General features: G+C 39.4%; 1 protein-coding gene across 1 annotated transcript in view; it reads right to left on the reverse strand.

Moving 5' to 3' along the window:
• TMEM135 (transmembrane protein 135) overlaps positions 1-18,485 on the reverse strand; it is a 160,845-nt gene that overhangs the window by 5,455 nt on the left and 136,905 nt on the right. The window contains exons 7-12 of the mRNA XM_010578273.1: positions 14,001-14,042; positions 12,319-12,465; positions 10,075-10,144; positions 4,522-4,689; positions 1,114-1,177; positions 329-405 (exon numbers count right to left, since the gene is read on the reverse strand). Coding sequence (XP_010576575.1) covers positions 329-405; positions 1,114-1,177; positions 4,522-4,689; positions 10,075-10,144; positions 12,319-12,465; positions 14,001-14,042 — 568 coding nt within the window. The remainder of the gene's footprint in view (positions 1-328; positions 406-1,113; positions 1,178-4,521; positions 4,690-10,074; positions 10,145-12,318; positions 12,466-14,000; positions 14,043-18,485) is intronic.

An 18,485-nucleotide genomic window follows, 5' to 3' on the forward strand; every position in this document is an offset into this window, starting at 1 on the left:
GCAGAATAGACATTCTTGGAACTTTCAGATTTAAAAAATCTGCAAAAGCTACAAAGCAAAGGGCTATCAGATTAAAAAAATCCATGGAGAATATACATGGAGACCAGTGGATAAAGGACTTTAAAAATGAGTCACAGAAAAGAAAATAAGAAGAAATGAGACCACAGAATGGCACTGCCTCTTGGCACATACGTACTGAAACACACCACCACCACACAACTTTGCATTATACTGGAATTGTCTGACAAAGCCTGTGAAGTTCATTTTCTTTTTCTGCACTGAAAAAATAGATGAAATGAAGCACTCTGTTACGAGGGTAATATCTTACCTCTACTAATTTGGACACCAGATACATAGAGATAGTAGTACTTTTGTAAAACATCATAGAAATTCCCGCTAGACACCCTGTAACAATTAGAAAACAAAAGTACTGTTAAGATTGTGATTTATCGTTGCTCTTGCAGTTTGTCAGCTCAACAGACACTGCATAACTTTATGCTTTCTGTTGCTACAACAAAGTTCAGTGATGTTCCTGTGCTGCCCATCGAAATAGGGTTTATGCCATTAAAAACCAGAGAGCTTTGAAACCCTGAAATAAACCTGTAGTTCAGTGCTCAGTAGCACAGCATCGAATTTCCTCTCTCATCCCACAAGGAACAGAGAGACCTCTCAGGTTCCAATACGTGACAGATGCACAAAGAGCAGGGAAGGGCCCGCACCATCACACGGATTTCATGGCAAAAGGGTCCTTCTTGGATCGAGCGGAGCCCATCCTTTCACATGTGTATTCTGTCACGTATGGAAAAGGCAGTATTTGAACCTCACATCTGTAGAGTTGGAAACTAAAGGACAAGTTCACATTTGTGTGTACAGTAATATATTGTCTTTGAAGCTGACCATAAAACCCACGCCATTTGGTTGAATTTGCTGTACAATTTTAATTGCAACTCTTTATTTGAAGCTACTTGAAACACCACTGTCACTCTGACACAACTCTGATGTGCAGAGTCCTATTTTCATCACAGAAGTCCAAAAAGGGGATGGGAGGACAGACAAGAGAAACATTTGCGGAGTCCCAACAGAGGCAATACAAACTTCTTGTCATGGACTCACCAGCTACAAGCGCATGAAGCTCATCATCTAGGTTTCGTACCCAACGCAGGAAGCAACTAGTACCCTGCAGGTGAACAGAGAGCAGGATTAGCCCTAGTTACTTCTCTTTCATAACACACAGACTGGAGATATTCTTCTATAAGCTAGTAATATAGCACATAGTATGAATGAAGAGTGTAGTGTGATCCATATCATAATCCACAATACCTGAAACGTTTCAGTGTTTTAATTAAGCTTACCTCTACCATTTCTTTCAAAATCAGAGAGCAGATCAACCTAATTTGAATACTAATCTAATTCCAAAGCTAATCTTAAATTCACATCATCTTCATTTGCTGTAGTTGTCCAGACTCTTTCCCATGACAAAGTCTGTTTTCAACTACACACCAAACACCTTATGATTTTTCCATACATCCAATAAATTCTGGAACCAGGAAAACACATTAATCTAAAAAGTCAGAACTGCATATGATTAAAAGACACAGTGAAACGCATAATAACCTGTTTGTTGACACAAGCAACAATACACAGCTGTTCAGGCCAGAATGGATGTAATTGTGGCTTAGGCTGCATTAAAATATATTTCATTTGGATGACTGCAGGTTACCAAATGATCCAGATTGTTCCACATCTGCCACATCCTCTGTGTTGTTTTTTCAACTGTTTTGGAAATCCATACTTTGTCTCCAAATTTCATCCCCGGTAAATTTCTGCTTGCTTCCAAATGGTTCAAGATCTGCTTAGTAAGGCCCAATCCAGTGGTGAGAGAACGTTATAAAATTTAGTATGACAGCCCACTGATGTCTACTTTGAGATATGTGTCAGCCTCTTAATCCACCTAATGTGTGCTTTTCATGGAATTAAAGCATGATTTATGTTGGAAGGGACCTCTGGAGACCATCTGGTCTAGCCTGAAGCAGGCCTAATTAGAGCAGGTAGCTCAGGAACTTGTCCAGTTGAGTTCTAAGCATCTCCAAGGATGGAAACTACACAGCCTCACTGGGCAACCTGTTCCAATATTTGGCCACCTTCGCATGAAAACGCATTTCCTTATATTTCTTTGGAATCTCCTGTATTTCTGCTTGTAACCATTGCCTTTTATCCTATCACTGCACATCTCCAAGAGGTGTAGGTAGCAATAAAATCCCCCCTGAGCCTTTTTACTCCAGCTTAAAACCCAGTTCTCCCAGCTTCTCCTCGCACATCCTATGACCCAGTCCTCAATCATCTTGGTGGCCCGCCGGTGAACCCACTCTTGAAAAAGACATTAAAATTAAAGGAAGAAATTAAGTCATATCTGTGTCCAAAAATGGACACAGTACCACAGATGTGATCTCACTAGCTAGTTTACAGTGCACATTTTTAATAAATAAATTCCTTGAAAAGCAATTGATACACTGCAACTGTGACAGTCAACTTTCCTACTCAAACTTGTAAACTAATTTAAAAAAAGAAACCAGGTGACATGGCCAACTTATTTTCTGCAAAACCATGTTTGCTGACATTAATTAACAGTAAGGGGAACACAAAATATTAATAGTACAGCTACTACCATCCTACGATGGCATTTTGGACTGCTTTTAGGGACAAGACAGACTTTTTTTAAAAGCAGTCCATAATGCAATTCCTTTGGGTTCAAAATGCATCAAGGATTTCAATTTTTTTGGCTGTGGTCCAATCTTTTGGAGTGACTAGAATCTCTGCTGCCTTACATGCTTATTTCAAACTAGAAGAAAAATATAATGCAACCCAAATCTGTGGAAGTTATGGAATACAAACAATAACAGAAAGTAGAATCACAGAATCATTTAGGTTGGAAAAGACCTTTAAGATCATCGAGTCCAACCATTAACCCAGCACTGCCAAGTCCACCACTAAACCATGTCCCTAAGCACCACATCCACACATCTTTTCAATACCTCCAGGGGTGGTGGCTCAACCACTTCCCTGGGCAGCCTGTTCCAATGCCTGACAACGCTTTCGGGGAAGAAATTCTTCCCCAATATCCAATCTAAACCTCCGCTGGTGCAACCTGAGGCTGTTTCTTCTTGTCCTATCGCTTGTTACTTGGGAGAAGAGACCAACCCCCACCTCACCACAACCCCCTTCCAGGTGGTTGTAGAGAGTGATAAGGTCTCCCCTCAGCCTCCTTTTCTCCAGGCTGAACAACCCCAGCTCCCTCAGCCGCTCCTCATAGGACTTGTGCTCCAGACCCTTCACCAACTTGGTTGCCCTTCTCTGGACACGCTCCAGCACCTCAATGTCTTTCTTGTCATAAGGGACCCAAAACTGAACACAGTATTCCAGGTACAGTCTCACCAGTACCGAGTACATACTTAATAAACTGTAAATAAAGGTCAGAGTATCTGAAAAGGAGTATCTACAGAACTAAATTACGCTTTGCAAGTAGAGCTTTTAAAAGACATCAAAATAATTTCAGCTTTTGCAGTCTAAATACTTTTTTCTCTAAAGGCTCCTTCAAGTTTGAGCAAAAATGTAATTTTCAAATAGACTGAACTAACAACCCATTTGCACTTTGCCATAAAAAATTTTAAACTCTGTAATCTTACAACTTCTTGTCTCTCAATCTGACTGCAAGTCAAGTGAAATGCTGTTTTGCTTACAAATAACACTTGCTTTTTTAATTTTCAGTAAGAAATATTTACCCTGAGTAATACAGAATTGTCTTAACTTTGCAGAGCAAGTAAAGTGGCAGTTGAAAAATGACATGTGTGATTAAGAATATAAAAGTGCAAAAGCCACTTCAGCACTGGACTACGCAATATATTCTCCCTTAGGGCATGTGCTTCATCACATTCTCTTTTGGCATAAATAAACATAATTCGATTAATTCCAACAAAGCTGTATGAACACGTTATCAGTTTGCAATCTGTCATATATAATGGTGTAGAAGGGTAGATTTCCAAGTGGTAACTGCAATGTCTCCTCAGCTGCACATGATATCAAGTTCTGCAATCTCCTGCTATTTAGTGTCAAGTAAGAATTCCAGATATTTGAGCCAAAAAAAAAAATCTGCAAATGGCTTCTCTCTGGCAACACTGCTGTTACTGCAGTCACTACTTGTGTCTACACTAAAATGTTTCTGTGTAACTGCAAGTCCCTTTGAAATCTGAATTCACTTTCTCTGAAGTACTCCCTATCTCCTGATCCTGATACCATGCTAGAAAATCCACCTGGTTTATTCAGAAATTATAGAAAACTCACAGAATGGAAGACTAGTTTTCTATTTATAATTTGATTACTGCAATACTATAGAATTTGTCGGTGACATGCTGTAGCAAACAGTATCAGCAGTAGTAAGTGGCTAGACTTTTTAGCTCTTTGTGATATTCTGAAAAGTGAAATAAAAACGAGCGCATTTGTAATTTCTGTATGTTATAAGCTTACTTTGTATATACTGACAAAAGATCCCAGAAAAGCTCCAAGCTGGAAATTTTCCTTGTTGTAGAAGAGGGAAAGTAGCCGGGATGGTTCTGTAAACAGATGCCGGAAGGTGGATGGAATGCGAAGGCAACATTGGATCAGGTAACCGATGCTAAACATCCTAATGAAGCCCTAGAGAAAAGAAAGAAACATTTTGTGGTAAGGAACCACAAATTCAGAAAAAGGAATAGCAAAAACATCTACAGAAGTACTTATTTTTTGACATCAAGCAGTTTAAAACCCACTCTGCAGATACTATGTAAAATGCATACCCATCTTCAAATTCAAGACCAGTTCCTCCCCCCCCGCCCCGATTCCCCTGTAAAATAGCAAAGGCAATAAAATCATAGACAATTGACTCTCCTTCAATTTCTATGAATATCTGAAAGGCCTCAAGGGACAAACTATTTCTCTTCCGCTCCAAAATTCTGTCCTTTGAAATAATCCTGATGACTTCATTTCCAGGTTACTGACCAGCTTTTAACCACAAATGGGTATATAGAGGAAAGCAATGTGGTGGAAAAAAAGAGCACTTCTAGACTCAAATGTCTGGAGAAAGCTCTAAAGGAGGAAAAAGTCCACAAAAAATAAATTTCAGAAAGTGTGAGAATTAGAAATTGACCCCAGTGGCTTGGCACGTGCTCACGTACTTTCCCTCAACCAAACTGGAGGCTGAGTGATGCCTGCAGCAAGAGAAAGGGTGAAACTGGAAGGAAGATTCTGTGCAGAGCTACTGAGAAAGGATAACATGAGTTCCAACAAATTTTTCTTACTACTCCACCTTGGATAGAGATCTGCTTTTTTATACCATGTCACAAAACCACACTGACTTTTTCTTTCCAAATTCTTCTCCCCAGTTTCTTATAATTTCTTCCAAAGCTTCCTATCATTATTCTTACCCTATGGCTGAACTTCTCTCATCATTCGGAATAAAATCCATCCATTTTTTGGTTGGAAGATGCCTTATCCGAAAACTATCTGTGCACTCACTACTGGCAAATAAGGCAGGCACCCAATGCTGTAGTTCATTTTTCAGAAGATACTCAGGGACACCGAGACAATTCCAGTTACAGGGACAAATGGCAGAGGGTTTGACTGAGCAACCTTTCAAACTCAGAAACTCAAAACATTTTTGTGTCCTACAGAACTTTATAATGCATCATAAAGCTCAAAAAATTTTATTGCGGTTAAACATCCAGTAATAAACTCTTCCTGAAGCAATTACTCTCCCTGCCACTCAAGAAGTGGTTTATGCGAATCAAGTGGAAGAAAATATGTTGTGTCATCTGATGATCCAGTAGCTATGAATGAAAAATTTCCACTACTTTGTCTGCTGCTCTTAAAGGTATGTAAATTGTACATACCAAAGAGCTAACAACTCAGTGTTTTCTCATCGTGTAATGAAAACGCCTACTGAAAGGTAGGAGAGGTAGGCAGAGATGTAAATGCACTGTGAATTTTGTGGAGTTAAGATGTCAAAATTAAGATGAACGTGTATTTGCACCTGAAATTAAGTACCCTAGTGTGAACTACACAGCCCTCATCTTCCAAAAAAAAAGATATGATTACGATACCAGGTACCATTATATAAAAAGAAAATCCTAAAACCAGCAGTTATGAACAAAGCCCAAAATAAGAGAACAAACAACAGTATGCTATGTTTGACATTTTCACTCAGCTGTAGGAAAGGTTACTCTAATGGGGTGAGGAACACTGCATTTGGAAACACTTAAATCCCAACTGGAAACACTCAAATATATCTGTGATTTTAATTTTATGAGTAGCCTACTTGGAAGTGCTGAACTGAAGGACTGAGGCTTAGTTTGGTGTGCACCAAACAGCAGTAAGTAGTGCACAAAATCTTTCTATTTAGCTCATTAAATCAACCAGATGAATCCATATCACACTTACAGATCTTTTTCAGAGTCACAGAAAGTATTACATCTTATAATCAATGCAGAATATTGTAACTTTTCTCTTCCATAAAAAGACCTCAAATGATAACGGAGGTTGAAAACAGTGGAGTATACGCAGGACACTATAACAAGGATAAGTGATCGAAGAAAACTCTGCTAAGAGCCATTTCTCCACAGTGATTTTGAGTTGGGACTCAGATCAGCCAGAAGTAGCAGCACAGTGAAACTACACATCTGCAAAACTCATTGAATAAACCCTTTTTTGGTTTTTTTGAGCAACAGATTTCTTAAAAAATTAATAATACCATCAAGATATCGGCTATAACTCAAATTCAGAAAAGCACGTGTGTGCACATAAACAGAGTTCAGTAACATACCAAAACTCAGTCAACCTGTGGCAACATATTAGGAATTACTTAAAAAAAAATAAAATTTAAAATTAATTTGTTAAGATATCTAAAATTTGTTTGGGGTATACAGTTGCCCATGTTCTTTCAAGAGACAGAATGCAGAGATTACAATCATCAGAAAATAGTCTCATATTCTTTTTGGTCATCCTAGCCATTAGATAAATTGTGAGGGTCATTTGGTGTCATCTGCAGCATCTGCAGAAAAAATGGACAACTGGACTACTACTGCTGGCTAATGGCTCCTCATTGTAACCAACTGGAATAACAAAAGAGGAAAAATATTGTTTGACTGCTTCTAGTAGCTCTTTCCAGACATTTACAGACCCAAAGTATTTTAAGTACTTCAAACTTGAAGGGAAGTCTGTTAAATCAGGTGGTATGTCATTCCTAAATGTTACATAAAAGCTATCACGGATTATGTCAACTAGCTAATGTACATTTAAATGTGAAGTAGGAGAAAAAGAGCATACAGTGACAATTAAAGCACAGATATGATAGTAAGATGACAAGGGTAAGGGAAAATATAGCATGGAGGGGAAAGTTTGGCAATAAGCAGCTCATCAGATCATTATCAGATTTGAAAGCTCCCTTACAGATACAGAATTACAAAATCATGCTCAAATCATGTCAGCTGACAGTTATTACTGATCTGACTCCAGGAACAGCCATAGACAGAACTGAAAATGCTTTAAGAATTTTTGATCTTTAAAAATCCAAAGACATCAAAATAAAATTTTTCATTCATGTTTTAATTTAAAAAAGAGTCACAGAAAAGGCAAGATATTCAAAGATCTGGCTGCCACTTCAGTGATATTTCCCTGATTATATTATTGTAGTCAAGAATAATTTATACTAAAATACTATACAAGACTAGTACAAGAATGAAGTCTAGTTCAAATGCACAACTGGTTTCTCTAAAGAGAGAGCAGCCTTATAAAAATGTCTTTTTTTAATTTTTATTTTTAGTCAGGTCAAGACTTAGTTCAGCTCCATTATCAGTTGGGTTTTCTTCTCTGCTCATCCCCTTTCGAGGGTATATGAAATGTGAACAAAATGATGCTGAATAAACAACTGAAGAGGACAGAGACTCCTGAATATCCCCTTTTTGGTTTTCCTCTTTTTTTCATCATTAACACATCTTCCTACTCGCCTAAAAAAGGCTAGAAAGAGTAGTGTGGGGATGGTCTATTGTAGTCTGAGGAACTCACAACCTGGAGTCAGATTTGGGTCACTCCATTAGAGTGACTGACTCCTATTTCTTGGTCACCCTTCTATTTTAAAGGCACTTCAAGCTCATTATATTCTGTAATGGTCAGATCACCTCTCTCTTTACCCACGAAGTCTCACACAAACAATCATTATTCCAGCAGATTATGACAGTTTTCCATGGAGAAGAGGCATCCGTTCCATTATGAGTACTCTTAACAGAAATCCTTACTTGTTTGTTCTAACTGCGCTTGTAAAATAAGACAGTGTTATGAGGGTACTTACAAATTTGACTGCTGAGCATGCAGCACAGAATACATAAGGATTTTGTGTGAGATTAATAAATAAACTCAGGAAGCAAGTCTGGACTAACAGTAGTTAAGAGGCAATTACTGTAAAATATGCCTAATGAAAGACAGCACTTCATGTGCAGCAGACTGAAGTTATAGCAAGGCACCCATGTAGAAAGATGCACACTAGGAGGTACCACCATCAGCAGAGATCTGGAAATGCAGCATATCAACCCATAAAATCTCTTCTGCTTAACTTTAATCTTTGTTTTGAAAATAACCTTCATTACAGTCTTGGACATTGATTCCAAAGGCCAGACAGTGGTATCTCTGGGGAAAACACAGAGTGCTCTGCAAATGAAGGCACAGGGAATGTTTTCTCCCAGACAATGCTGACCAAACACGAGCACTCAGGAGATGGGAGACAAAGTGGGCCAGGAGGCACCGAACAGCAAACTTACTGGGCAAGGCACTGAACAAGCACAGAGCAAATGGCAAGTCTGTGTCCCCAAAGATGTTATGCCTTGAAGAAAAGAGCCCATGAATGAAGCATTAACTGGACCGAGACAGGGGTGAGAGGTTATAAAACCATAATTTTAATCTGGGTTCTGTTAAATGTATGTCGTACCTACAACAGAAAAGTGACATAACTATCCTGAACTATTTGTGAATGCTCTACTGCATATTCTCATCGTAATTCAGCAGAACATTTAAGAACCATCTCAAATCCTATCAACTCCAGGGCAACTTACATCCATGTTACACAGTGGTATGCTACTATACTGCAGCGTAAAAAGAGCGTTAACAACACAAAATGTTGTTGTTAATAAATGTACATGAATAAATGTGCTGGATCTCTTCTGGTGCTAAATTTAAGCATAGCTCTCCTGAGATAACATTAACTGTATATAAGATTTTAATTTAAAAACTTTATTTTTGAAAGTAATATGTAACAAAAGCATCTGAAGATACTCAAATCCATTTTTGCTGCTCCACATATAAAAAGGGGTAAATTATTAAGTGATTGAGATCTTCTGGAGTCTTACCAACTCCTAAAACAGGCATAGCAGGTGGTACCACCTGTGCCAACCCAGCGCCAGCCAAAACAAATCTCTACACAGCACTCCTCTGAAAAAAAAAAAAAAAAAAAATGCGCTGATCACATCAATAACGAAGGATAAATCACGCCACCGGACATAAACAGCTCTTCCTGGGTGCAGCAACTGTGACCAATCTCTCGTTACCCTGAGCCCTTAAAATAAATGAGCGGAGGAGCGAGCCCAGCGCCCGGCAGCAGCGTGCCAGCCCCGCGCAGCTGCACGTGCGCCAGGGCTCTGGCTCTGGCAACCGCTTGCCGAAGCAGCACATTCCAGGTGCTTTATTTCGGGTGGAGTCGCAAGTGGTCTCAGCCGCGAAGCGGACCACATAGTTAAACAAGTTCCTTGCTTGCTAGTCCATTTTTTTCCCACGCGTTTTATGTTATTCATTCACTACAGCTAATCTGAAAGACCAGAGAACTTTAACCCACCCGCCCTCCCCCATCCTAAATTGAGAAAATCTGTTTTCAGGCTTGTCGCATTTTCAATAGAAGAATAACAGGCTCCTTTCTCACTTCCTAAGCATATGCTTTTTCTGACTAAAGACTTTTCCCCTGTCTTTGCCAGAGTTTGTCAATCTAACTTTTTCTGCACTTACTTTAATACAATATGAGATGCAATTATCTCCATAGTGTTTACAGCATCTATGCCTTGGGCCGTGTTTGCACCTGCAAAAAGCACAATGAAACACATATTAACTTGTAGCTGTTTTCAGCGTCATCGACAGGAGACTTCATAAATTTTTCTTGCTTAAAAATACATAAAGCGCTATTTTCCCACCACTCAGTCTCCCCATTACCCACTGAAGGGCACTGTGAACTTTTATGATGCCATAAAAGGACAATAAAAACTAACAATACTTTAGTTGTACAGAAAGAAGTGTCTGCACACTTATTTGGACCCAACCTCTTGCCATGCTACACATTAAATACAAAATTAAAGAACAGGGAGAAGTGATGTGACCCTTCCCAGTTTGCCTCTGCTCCATGGTTCCGGAAGGGTATTTGACCAAGCGTCCGTAATCTGTGTCCTTACATCTTTCATACCACTGTAAGGTTCAGGGGAGGGTAACGCAGAACATACAAATGCACAGAGATACCGTGTGAGACTTCTCTCAATTACAAGCCGTTCACTTCTGGGCTATTTCTTCTCCTGTGTAGATTTTTATGTAGCTCTTACTTTGGACTGATAATTTGGCCTTGAGCATTTAAAAGAGACTGGCTTCGGATGGTGGGACACGTGGATTGTAAAGTTGTTAGCCCTGCATTATGTAGAATTAAAAGAAGTAATATCATACCAGGTCTGAACATTATATTTTGCTATTGCCAGGTATTTAAGTTTTAATGCAAAATAAATTACACAATTTATATACTGTGTCAAGTATCTTGGAAGTTTTGAATCATGTGGTATAAAGTCTAATGGCCATAAATCATCTGTGAGGTCAGTTTATGTAGCAAAAACTGTAATGAGAATGTGATCAAGTTACAGATATTTAGACTCAATTGTACTGAAAAGAACCATATGGAAGAGAAACCTGTGAGAGCATTAGGACTGAAAACTGAAAGTTTTCTGAATGTCTGCGTTGGGAGTTTCAAAACCTTAAAGGAAAAATGCTCTTCTCCACCCATATTCCCTTGATCCTTGTATTTAATGAACAGTGGAAGAGCTATGAACTCTCTCTAGCAAACTGAATAAGAGGTATTTAAGACAAAATAGGTATAAGCAACTCAGCTAAAAGAATCTGCATATGGCTGGAGCTGTCTTCTCCTTGTAGGCCTTCTGTTGTCTAATACAGTCGTGTCTGAAAAGACACTGCTGACCTCCCTCGTATTTTTCAATTAAAACCCACAGCAAACCATAGGAAGTCGCCATGTGATGTAGGTCACTTCATGGTTGCTCATTATCTGAGCAAGTAAGATATGCCACTACTTGGAGAACACAATGCACTTGGAAGACTTGTTCCTCTCCTGCATGTCAGCAGGTAAAGATCTGGTCATAAAACTGCTCCTGGTGAGGTCAATGGAAGTGAAGATTCACAGGTGTGGTATGAACAGACCTCTAGTCCCTTTCTTATTCCATCTTCCCCGTAAATGAATGATTCCTTGTGGTACCCAACGTGCCTGAAGCGGACAAATCAAGCACAGCAGAAGTACATCATCTGAACATACCAGACTGAAAAGCTACCTGATGTAACTTCTTTAAGCTCATACTGAAGGACAATAAATTGGAACCTGTAGACCGGGAGGGAACCTATCTTACCTAACTCCAGATGTCCAGATCTGGCCTCGGGCAAAACAGTTTTAGACTCACTCTTTGCTTTGCAATATCCTATTTCCTGACAGCGGAGGCAGGCCACGTGCTACCAATCCTGTTCTTAGGCAGTTCTCCTTTACGCAATACAGGGATGTAGGTCCCCCAAAAATGATGTTACAGTCACCTACAGAGATCTAAGAAAGGTCTAAGTAACGCTCCTTCAAAAACACGCAATTTCCCCTCCTTACTATCACTCCTAGCACCAGCAGGACCATGCCATGAGCCGGTTTTGCTGAAAACTGCAGAAAAAGCAACCACTGCTCTGCCACTCAGAATTGATTGAATTTTCTCTCCCTTGTTAGACAACTGCACGTTGCGAGTCATTGCTATGACATACAGGTCTTAAATTCTGCTTTCATTAGAGTTCATCATTTGTCACTGCTAACTACCCAGTAAAAATGAAATGCAAAACACTTAAATGCAAAGCAAAAGTATTGTAAAACATTGTCAAATACAATGTAACAAAACATTAAAATGAGCTAAGTAAGAATGATTCACTTTGTTTTTTCTTTTGTTTTCTTTGACTCACACTTTGTCCATGAGCTTTTTTGTTAGAGACAGTATGTTCATTGGCTGCGATACTTTTTCACAATGCTTTATCTTTTTATCTGTTTTTGAAAACGCTGCTTCAGGTGAAAATGAATGAGTGGGGATTTCTTCTTTCCCTACAATGAACCTGAAGGAAAAAAAAACAAAACAGAACAAAACAACAATTATATAAATAACTCAAAGAAATACATGAAGTCCATTATAAGTCTCTAAGTCTTTCAGACAAGCTTGAAGTTACCCACAGGTCTGCAAAAGAAAATGCATCCTATACAGCTACCAAACCTTGTATCTCTGAAAAGGTGACTCCACCAACATGTATTTAAACTTCAGATAATGGTCACAATTGCTGCCAGGAATTTTTTAAAACTAGGAACAAAAACCTTACTAGGGAAGTCCATCTCTCATACAAAGGAAGAACACTAAATAAGAAAATAAGAAGGCACATGAAAAAAATCTCAATTATCTCCAGCAAAATGGGGTTACATAACGGTTGATAATTACTATAATATTTTTATAAAATATCTGTTTTGTAAAATCTTCAAAATGTTTTCGCTCCCACCAAAAGCATCAACTTTGTTTTGCTTGGCTTCATCTTCAGCCTCTTTTCTTCACCCAGAAATTGATATTGTCAATATACCAGTTCATCTTAGGTGTAGAATTACTGTGTATTGAGGGCAACAGAGGACACAATGGGAAGATGTTTCCTAACACTTTGCACTATAATCCAAGTTACAACTTACACTGTACTGTGGCAGTCTTGCTCAGGGTGATGAAGGTATAAAAAAATTTGTCATTCAGTATGGGACCGTGAACTGGTGATTTGAGAAAGCACTGTTTCTGCATGTTGCCATAGGAGTGTTTCACGTCCATATTTCTGGACTGCAGACCGAATTATTTAACTGTTGGCACCTTATATCAAATTCCATGGCTGTTTCATAGCTGTAAACTCTATAAAATATTTCCCACTACCAACAACAGCAAGTCTGTCTTGCTTGACTTCACCTGTGAGTTGATACCATCCACGCACTGGGCTGAGTGGTAGACAGCAGAGTATGTAAGGGAAAGATAAGGAAAAAGTGTCTTTGTACTTCTGACACAAGACATGAAGACGGGAGAACTTTGTATAACTACAACAAATGAGTGAGTAACACCAGAGGGTCCCGTTGCAAAGTAAATTCTAGGAGAGCCTGGACCACGATGGCAGACACAAGGTTTAGTGGCACGTTGAGAATATCTCAAACTAATATGCTACAAATCCATGCTTTATTTGGGTGCTGGTTACAGAACTACTGTTGTCTTCATTAAACATTTTGTAAATGCAGCAAATAAACTCCAGGTTAAAACACAGCAGCCATTTGCTTCCAGAAGAATATTGGAAATCGCAAATCCCAGTTTTAGAAAGAGAAAAGGTTAACACTCCTCCAAAAACATGCAACCGTATGTCTGCATTGCCTTTAATAACGGTCCCAAATATGAAAAGATTCCTCTCTTGCCAGCATATTATGCCTTCTTCAAAATATGCTGTATACCCCAAAAGTTTAAAAAGTTTTATAGCAGCATGATTTTTCTTAGGAAAAATCTTTTCATACAGTGCAGCTGCCACTGTGCATGATTCCTCAAAATCTTCACTTTAAGCTACGTACTCACAGAAACTTTACTTACTTTAGTGCAGAGTATATAAATCCTTTCAAGCCATCTTTGCACCTGAAACGTAAAAACAACAGTTTTTTCTATAATGGGCTGCTTGCAAAATAAAGTGTTACAGATTAAATATTGTGTAGAAGGGCAGCGGATGAACACCAGCTTCTCATGAACAGAAAACAGCACATCTGTAACAAGTCTGTGGCTATCCCCAACTTCACAGTTGTCACCACAGCCTTGGGACATCTCAGAAACAAAGGGTACAGCATAAAAATGCCAGTGCTTCTCTCTTTTATCCAAACCAAAAGTGGAGAAATTTTTCAAGGATGGTGACAGAACCATTCGGGTGACAATGGAAGAATGCATTTGACAAAGAATTGTTGCTTTACGGAAAAGAAGCCATGATGAGTTTCACAAAATTTAAATATTACTGCGAGTGGAGGAAGGAGGGTTGGACCTCAATAAAATACCCATCCTCTTGTGAAGAGCTGCAGGGAACAGTTATTCTGACTTTGAGATAAACTATTCTACTTTGCAGAGTGCTGATCTCTGCAGCTCCTTATTTTAAGACAACTCTCAATCTGAAAATCCTGGTTTTTCAATTATATAATGGTTGTTGTGATTCTCAGCTTGATCATGTATATGCTTCCTTACAGACTACAGTGCTCCTTGTGTGAATAATGACCACAGTAAAGAGTCTGTAACTGGCTGTGAAAGATTTAGGTTATTGACTTTCTTCTGCCCCAGATACAAGGAAAGGAACTGAAGCTTGCAGCTGCTACAGATTCTTCCTGGAAAACTTCTCAGTGTCATGTTGGTAGCAAAGCACGGAGCAGATACTTGGTTCCCCCCCCGCCATTCTTTTTATAGAATTGCATGGGGAATACATCATGGTAAAAATGCATTCCTGACATAATACATAAAGCACAAACTAGTAACTTATCAACACCATCATTTCAAGAGCACGTCTACTCTAAGGGAGGACAGGACGGCAGTTGCAAAAGCCTGGTAAGTGGGAGCAGATGAACACAACCCTTTCCCTGCTGCCTGCAGGGACCACGTTGTCGCTGGAAAGCCTGTGCACGTTACACCACCTCCCAGAAGACACCATCCATCCTCCTACCGACGGCCGGGCACACACGAACAGCAGCAAGAACGTAAGGAGATGAAAGATGTTCACAGATCAAGAAAGTCTTGCTTTGTCCTGGCAGGCAAGGACCTGGTGCAGTGCTGGTAGGAGGTCACAGCATTAAATGCTCCTGGGAAACTCTTCCCAAGGGTATGGCCTTCAACGTATATGTTTCCAAGGACTTGGGTTTGTCACCGTGTGCACAGTGATAAATAAGTATGAGGCACAGTTACAAACAGCACCAAAAAAATCATACTAAAGAGTTTCTTTTAAAATGACTGCACCTAAAATATTGGTTACGTATACGTGATCTACAGGGATTCAAGGTAAACACATACAAATAAAATTGCTTACTGTACTTTTAAATAACAGAGAACTTTGTAACCAAAGATATGTAAACATTTTACTTCTTATGATTCTTTACCTATGGAATTCAGAAGCTGAAAATTATCATAGCGCTTTTACAGAAAGATGGACTGAAAGATGGATTGAAACAATTGGTGAGTGATGGACTGAAACAAATGAAGTCAGCTTTGCCCAGAGATCACAACAAATCACTGGCCGAACTACGGAGCCCCAGTGCACAGGGTTTACACACCCCCGCCCTATCCACAGAACCACAGCCCGGTATCACGACTTTGATTTTAAACCTACAGTTGAGTGTAACATAAATGCCCTTTGAGTTAAGGGCATTCAATACATTACGTCTGCAAACTGCCAGCTCAAGAATAGGGCCCTAGTTTCTACTTTGCTTTTCCAGTAAATTAAAAACATACACAAACCGAAATGTAAACATGCATATGTTTCTAGAACAATATTGAAACAGAAAAGTAATCACAGTATGAGCATAATGATGTTTTTGCCTTCGTCACTCCAATGTAACTGCATTTTTGAGCTGCAAGTGTTCAATTATTCCTTTATTGCACCACCAGATGTCCCTACCCAACTAGTGCTCAGACTGACCTGACATGACTGATGCCATCCTACAATTCATTCGCTTTGAACTGTCCTCAGAGAAACTGTCATTCAAATCCTTTCTTCACTAATATTGAAAATCAGAAGACATCTGAATCACCGAAAGAGAAAACAGCACTCCAACCCCCTCCTCATTACTCCAAGAAACATGAAAAAGATTTCTAATGCCTATTCTAATTACACAATTAAAGTCAATTCTACGCAAAAAGTATTTGGTATATCAAAATTTTATTAGATATTCTTACTTTTCTTATTTTATTAGTTATTCTATATAGTTATAGACCTACAGCTATGAATCCCTCTTGCAAAATGCACTGAAGTTAAATACATAGCTCAATATGGAAGTAATGCTAAAGATAGTTCCATTTTTTTCCCATTAACTTCCTGATTTTTTTAATTATAACACAGTATAAAAGTACAATTTAACTTCTTAAATAGAACTTAATTCATGCTGCTTGCTGTCTAAAATGTCTTGTGTTAAGTCGTTATGCAAAACTAATGGGTATGTGGAAATATTGTGTATTAAGGGTTTCAAAAACAGGAGTCCCAGAGAAACAGTATTTTTGATTAAGAGTAATTTGCACTGTAACTTTCCCTTCTCTGACATGGCAATTTTGCTCCTACAAATGAAGCAACAACCGGTGTCAAAACTAGAAATGTAATTTTTGGCTTTACATCATGAGTTCAGTATATTGAAGGTTTCAGAATACTGGTCTAGAGATTGAAATTGCCTTATTTATTCACTCACAAGGTACACAACACTGGCAGCAACAAAAAACCCCTCCACACTGACTCCAAACGTGCTTCTTTTTGGGGAGGGGACAACAAAACCCCATGCAGGGACAGCATGGAGACATCACAAATTCAGTGACTGGCCTCCACGGTGACTGCTGAGGTACAATGCTAGCTGCACATGGCACGTTTCACGAACACCTGCCTGCTAATAACTGAACTAAGACTAATGATTTGCTTCATACAGCCACTAACTGGTAATAATAATGCCACCACTAATTGGTAATAATAACTTTTACTCAATGCTTCATTGCTCAAGGGGTGAAAAAGTCTGCACTCTGCTGCTGACCCCCGCGAGCCATTCAAGCTGCAAATGAGCACAGTAAAAGGCACCACGTGTGCCCAGCATTGCAGATACCCCTGAGACGGGAAAAAAAATCTCAATAGCGTATTATAAGCTTGTTTTTAGGGTATTATTCAACCTGGAAGGTCTGAGATTATGGGTGAGTTGTACGCCGTTAGAGGTACTCGGCGTAGCTCACCTCTGCTACCATTCCCACCACCCTGAATGTCCCAGGGAACAAATCCCAAGCTGCAGGAGGGCAGCACCATTTTTTGCCCAGCGAGCAATAATTTAAAGGGTGCATAATCTAGTTACATCTTCCCATCAGACGGGAATTTGTCCCTGGTAAACAGCCAGCGGCACCAGCGACTCCGTCATCTGTCCCCGTTGGGCACGGTGTACCTGATCACACAGCAGAAACGCTCTGCTCCGTTCCAGCTTGGATTTGGCCAGAGCCGTGGTTGGAGCCAGAAAAGCAGAATAACCAAGGAGCCATAGCAATTAATTTGGGTTCTCCAAATTTCCTGCTGGGACAATTTTGGCACATGAGCAAATAGGGTCGATTTTAGTAATGCATATTTATAACATAAATCAAACTTATGGCCACACACATTTATTTTTTCTTAAAGAAAACAGCAAAAGTGGAATAGAGCCAAGGCTTGATACTAACTATATTTCCAACACGACAAACTAACTCTAATTATTTATGTTTGTGTATGTAAAGAGGTGCTGTACATGAGTTTACACTACTCTCCCTCCACCCTGTGGGAAGGAGAAGCTCCCACACTGAACTCTAAGGCTGCATGCCAGCAATTTTGTTTTGGGGTTTTTTATTAGTATGTCTTCTCATAATTCTTTTAAAGATTTTCTCCATGACCAATTGATATACCCTGAATAAGAAGCCTTCTGAGGAAATAAGTCACTTTTCACCCATGGAACTGGTAAGGAGAAAGCAGCTCACAGCAATAAACATATACCGTGTTTAACAACATCCCCATATTGCTTATGTTATCCTTCAGGGTAAGAGTAAATTAGAAACTCTTATATGCAGAGCTCTCATTATGGCCATGTGGGAAGGAAACCCTGCAAGCACAAGACATGTGTTGGCATATTACTGCAGCACATCTGCCCGTAAAGATTGGCCAGGGGGGACCACGTTTCTGAGTTAAGGTGTCTTGTTTTATGGACAAAGGAGGATCACAGTGATGAAAAGTGACGGTGTCTGAACATGCCAGCCACATCCCTTAGTATTAAATCCCATGCTATTAGGAATTAAAGGCTATCTACGCTCCTTTGTGAGCTATGCTGAACTCTGGAGGGTAATCCG

The sequence above is a fragment of the Haliaeetus leucocephalus genome, unplaced genomic scaffold, assembly GCF_000737465.1.
Source record: "Haliaeetus leucocephalus isolate CR32 unplaced genomic scaffold, Haliaeetus_leucocephalus-4.0 Scaffold616, whole genome shotgun sequence".
Lineage (NCBI taxonomy): Eukaryota > Metazoa > Chordata > Aves > Accipitriformes > Accipitridae > Haliaeetus > Haliaeetus leucocephalus.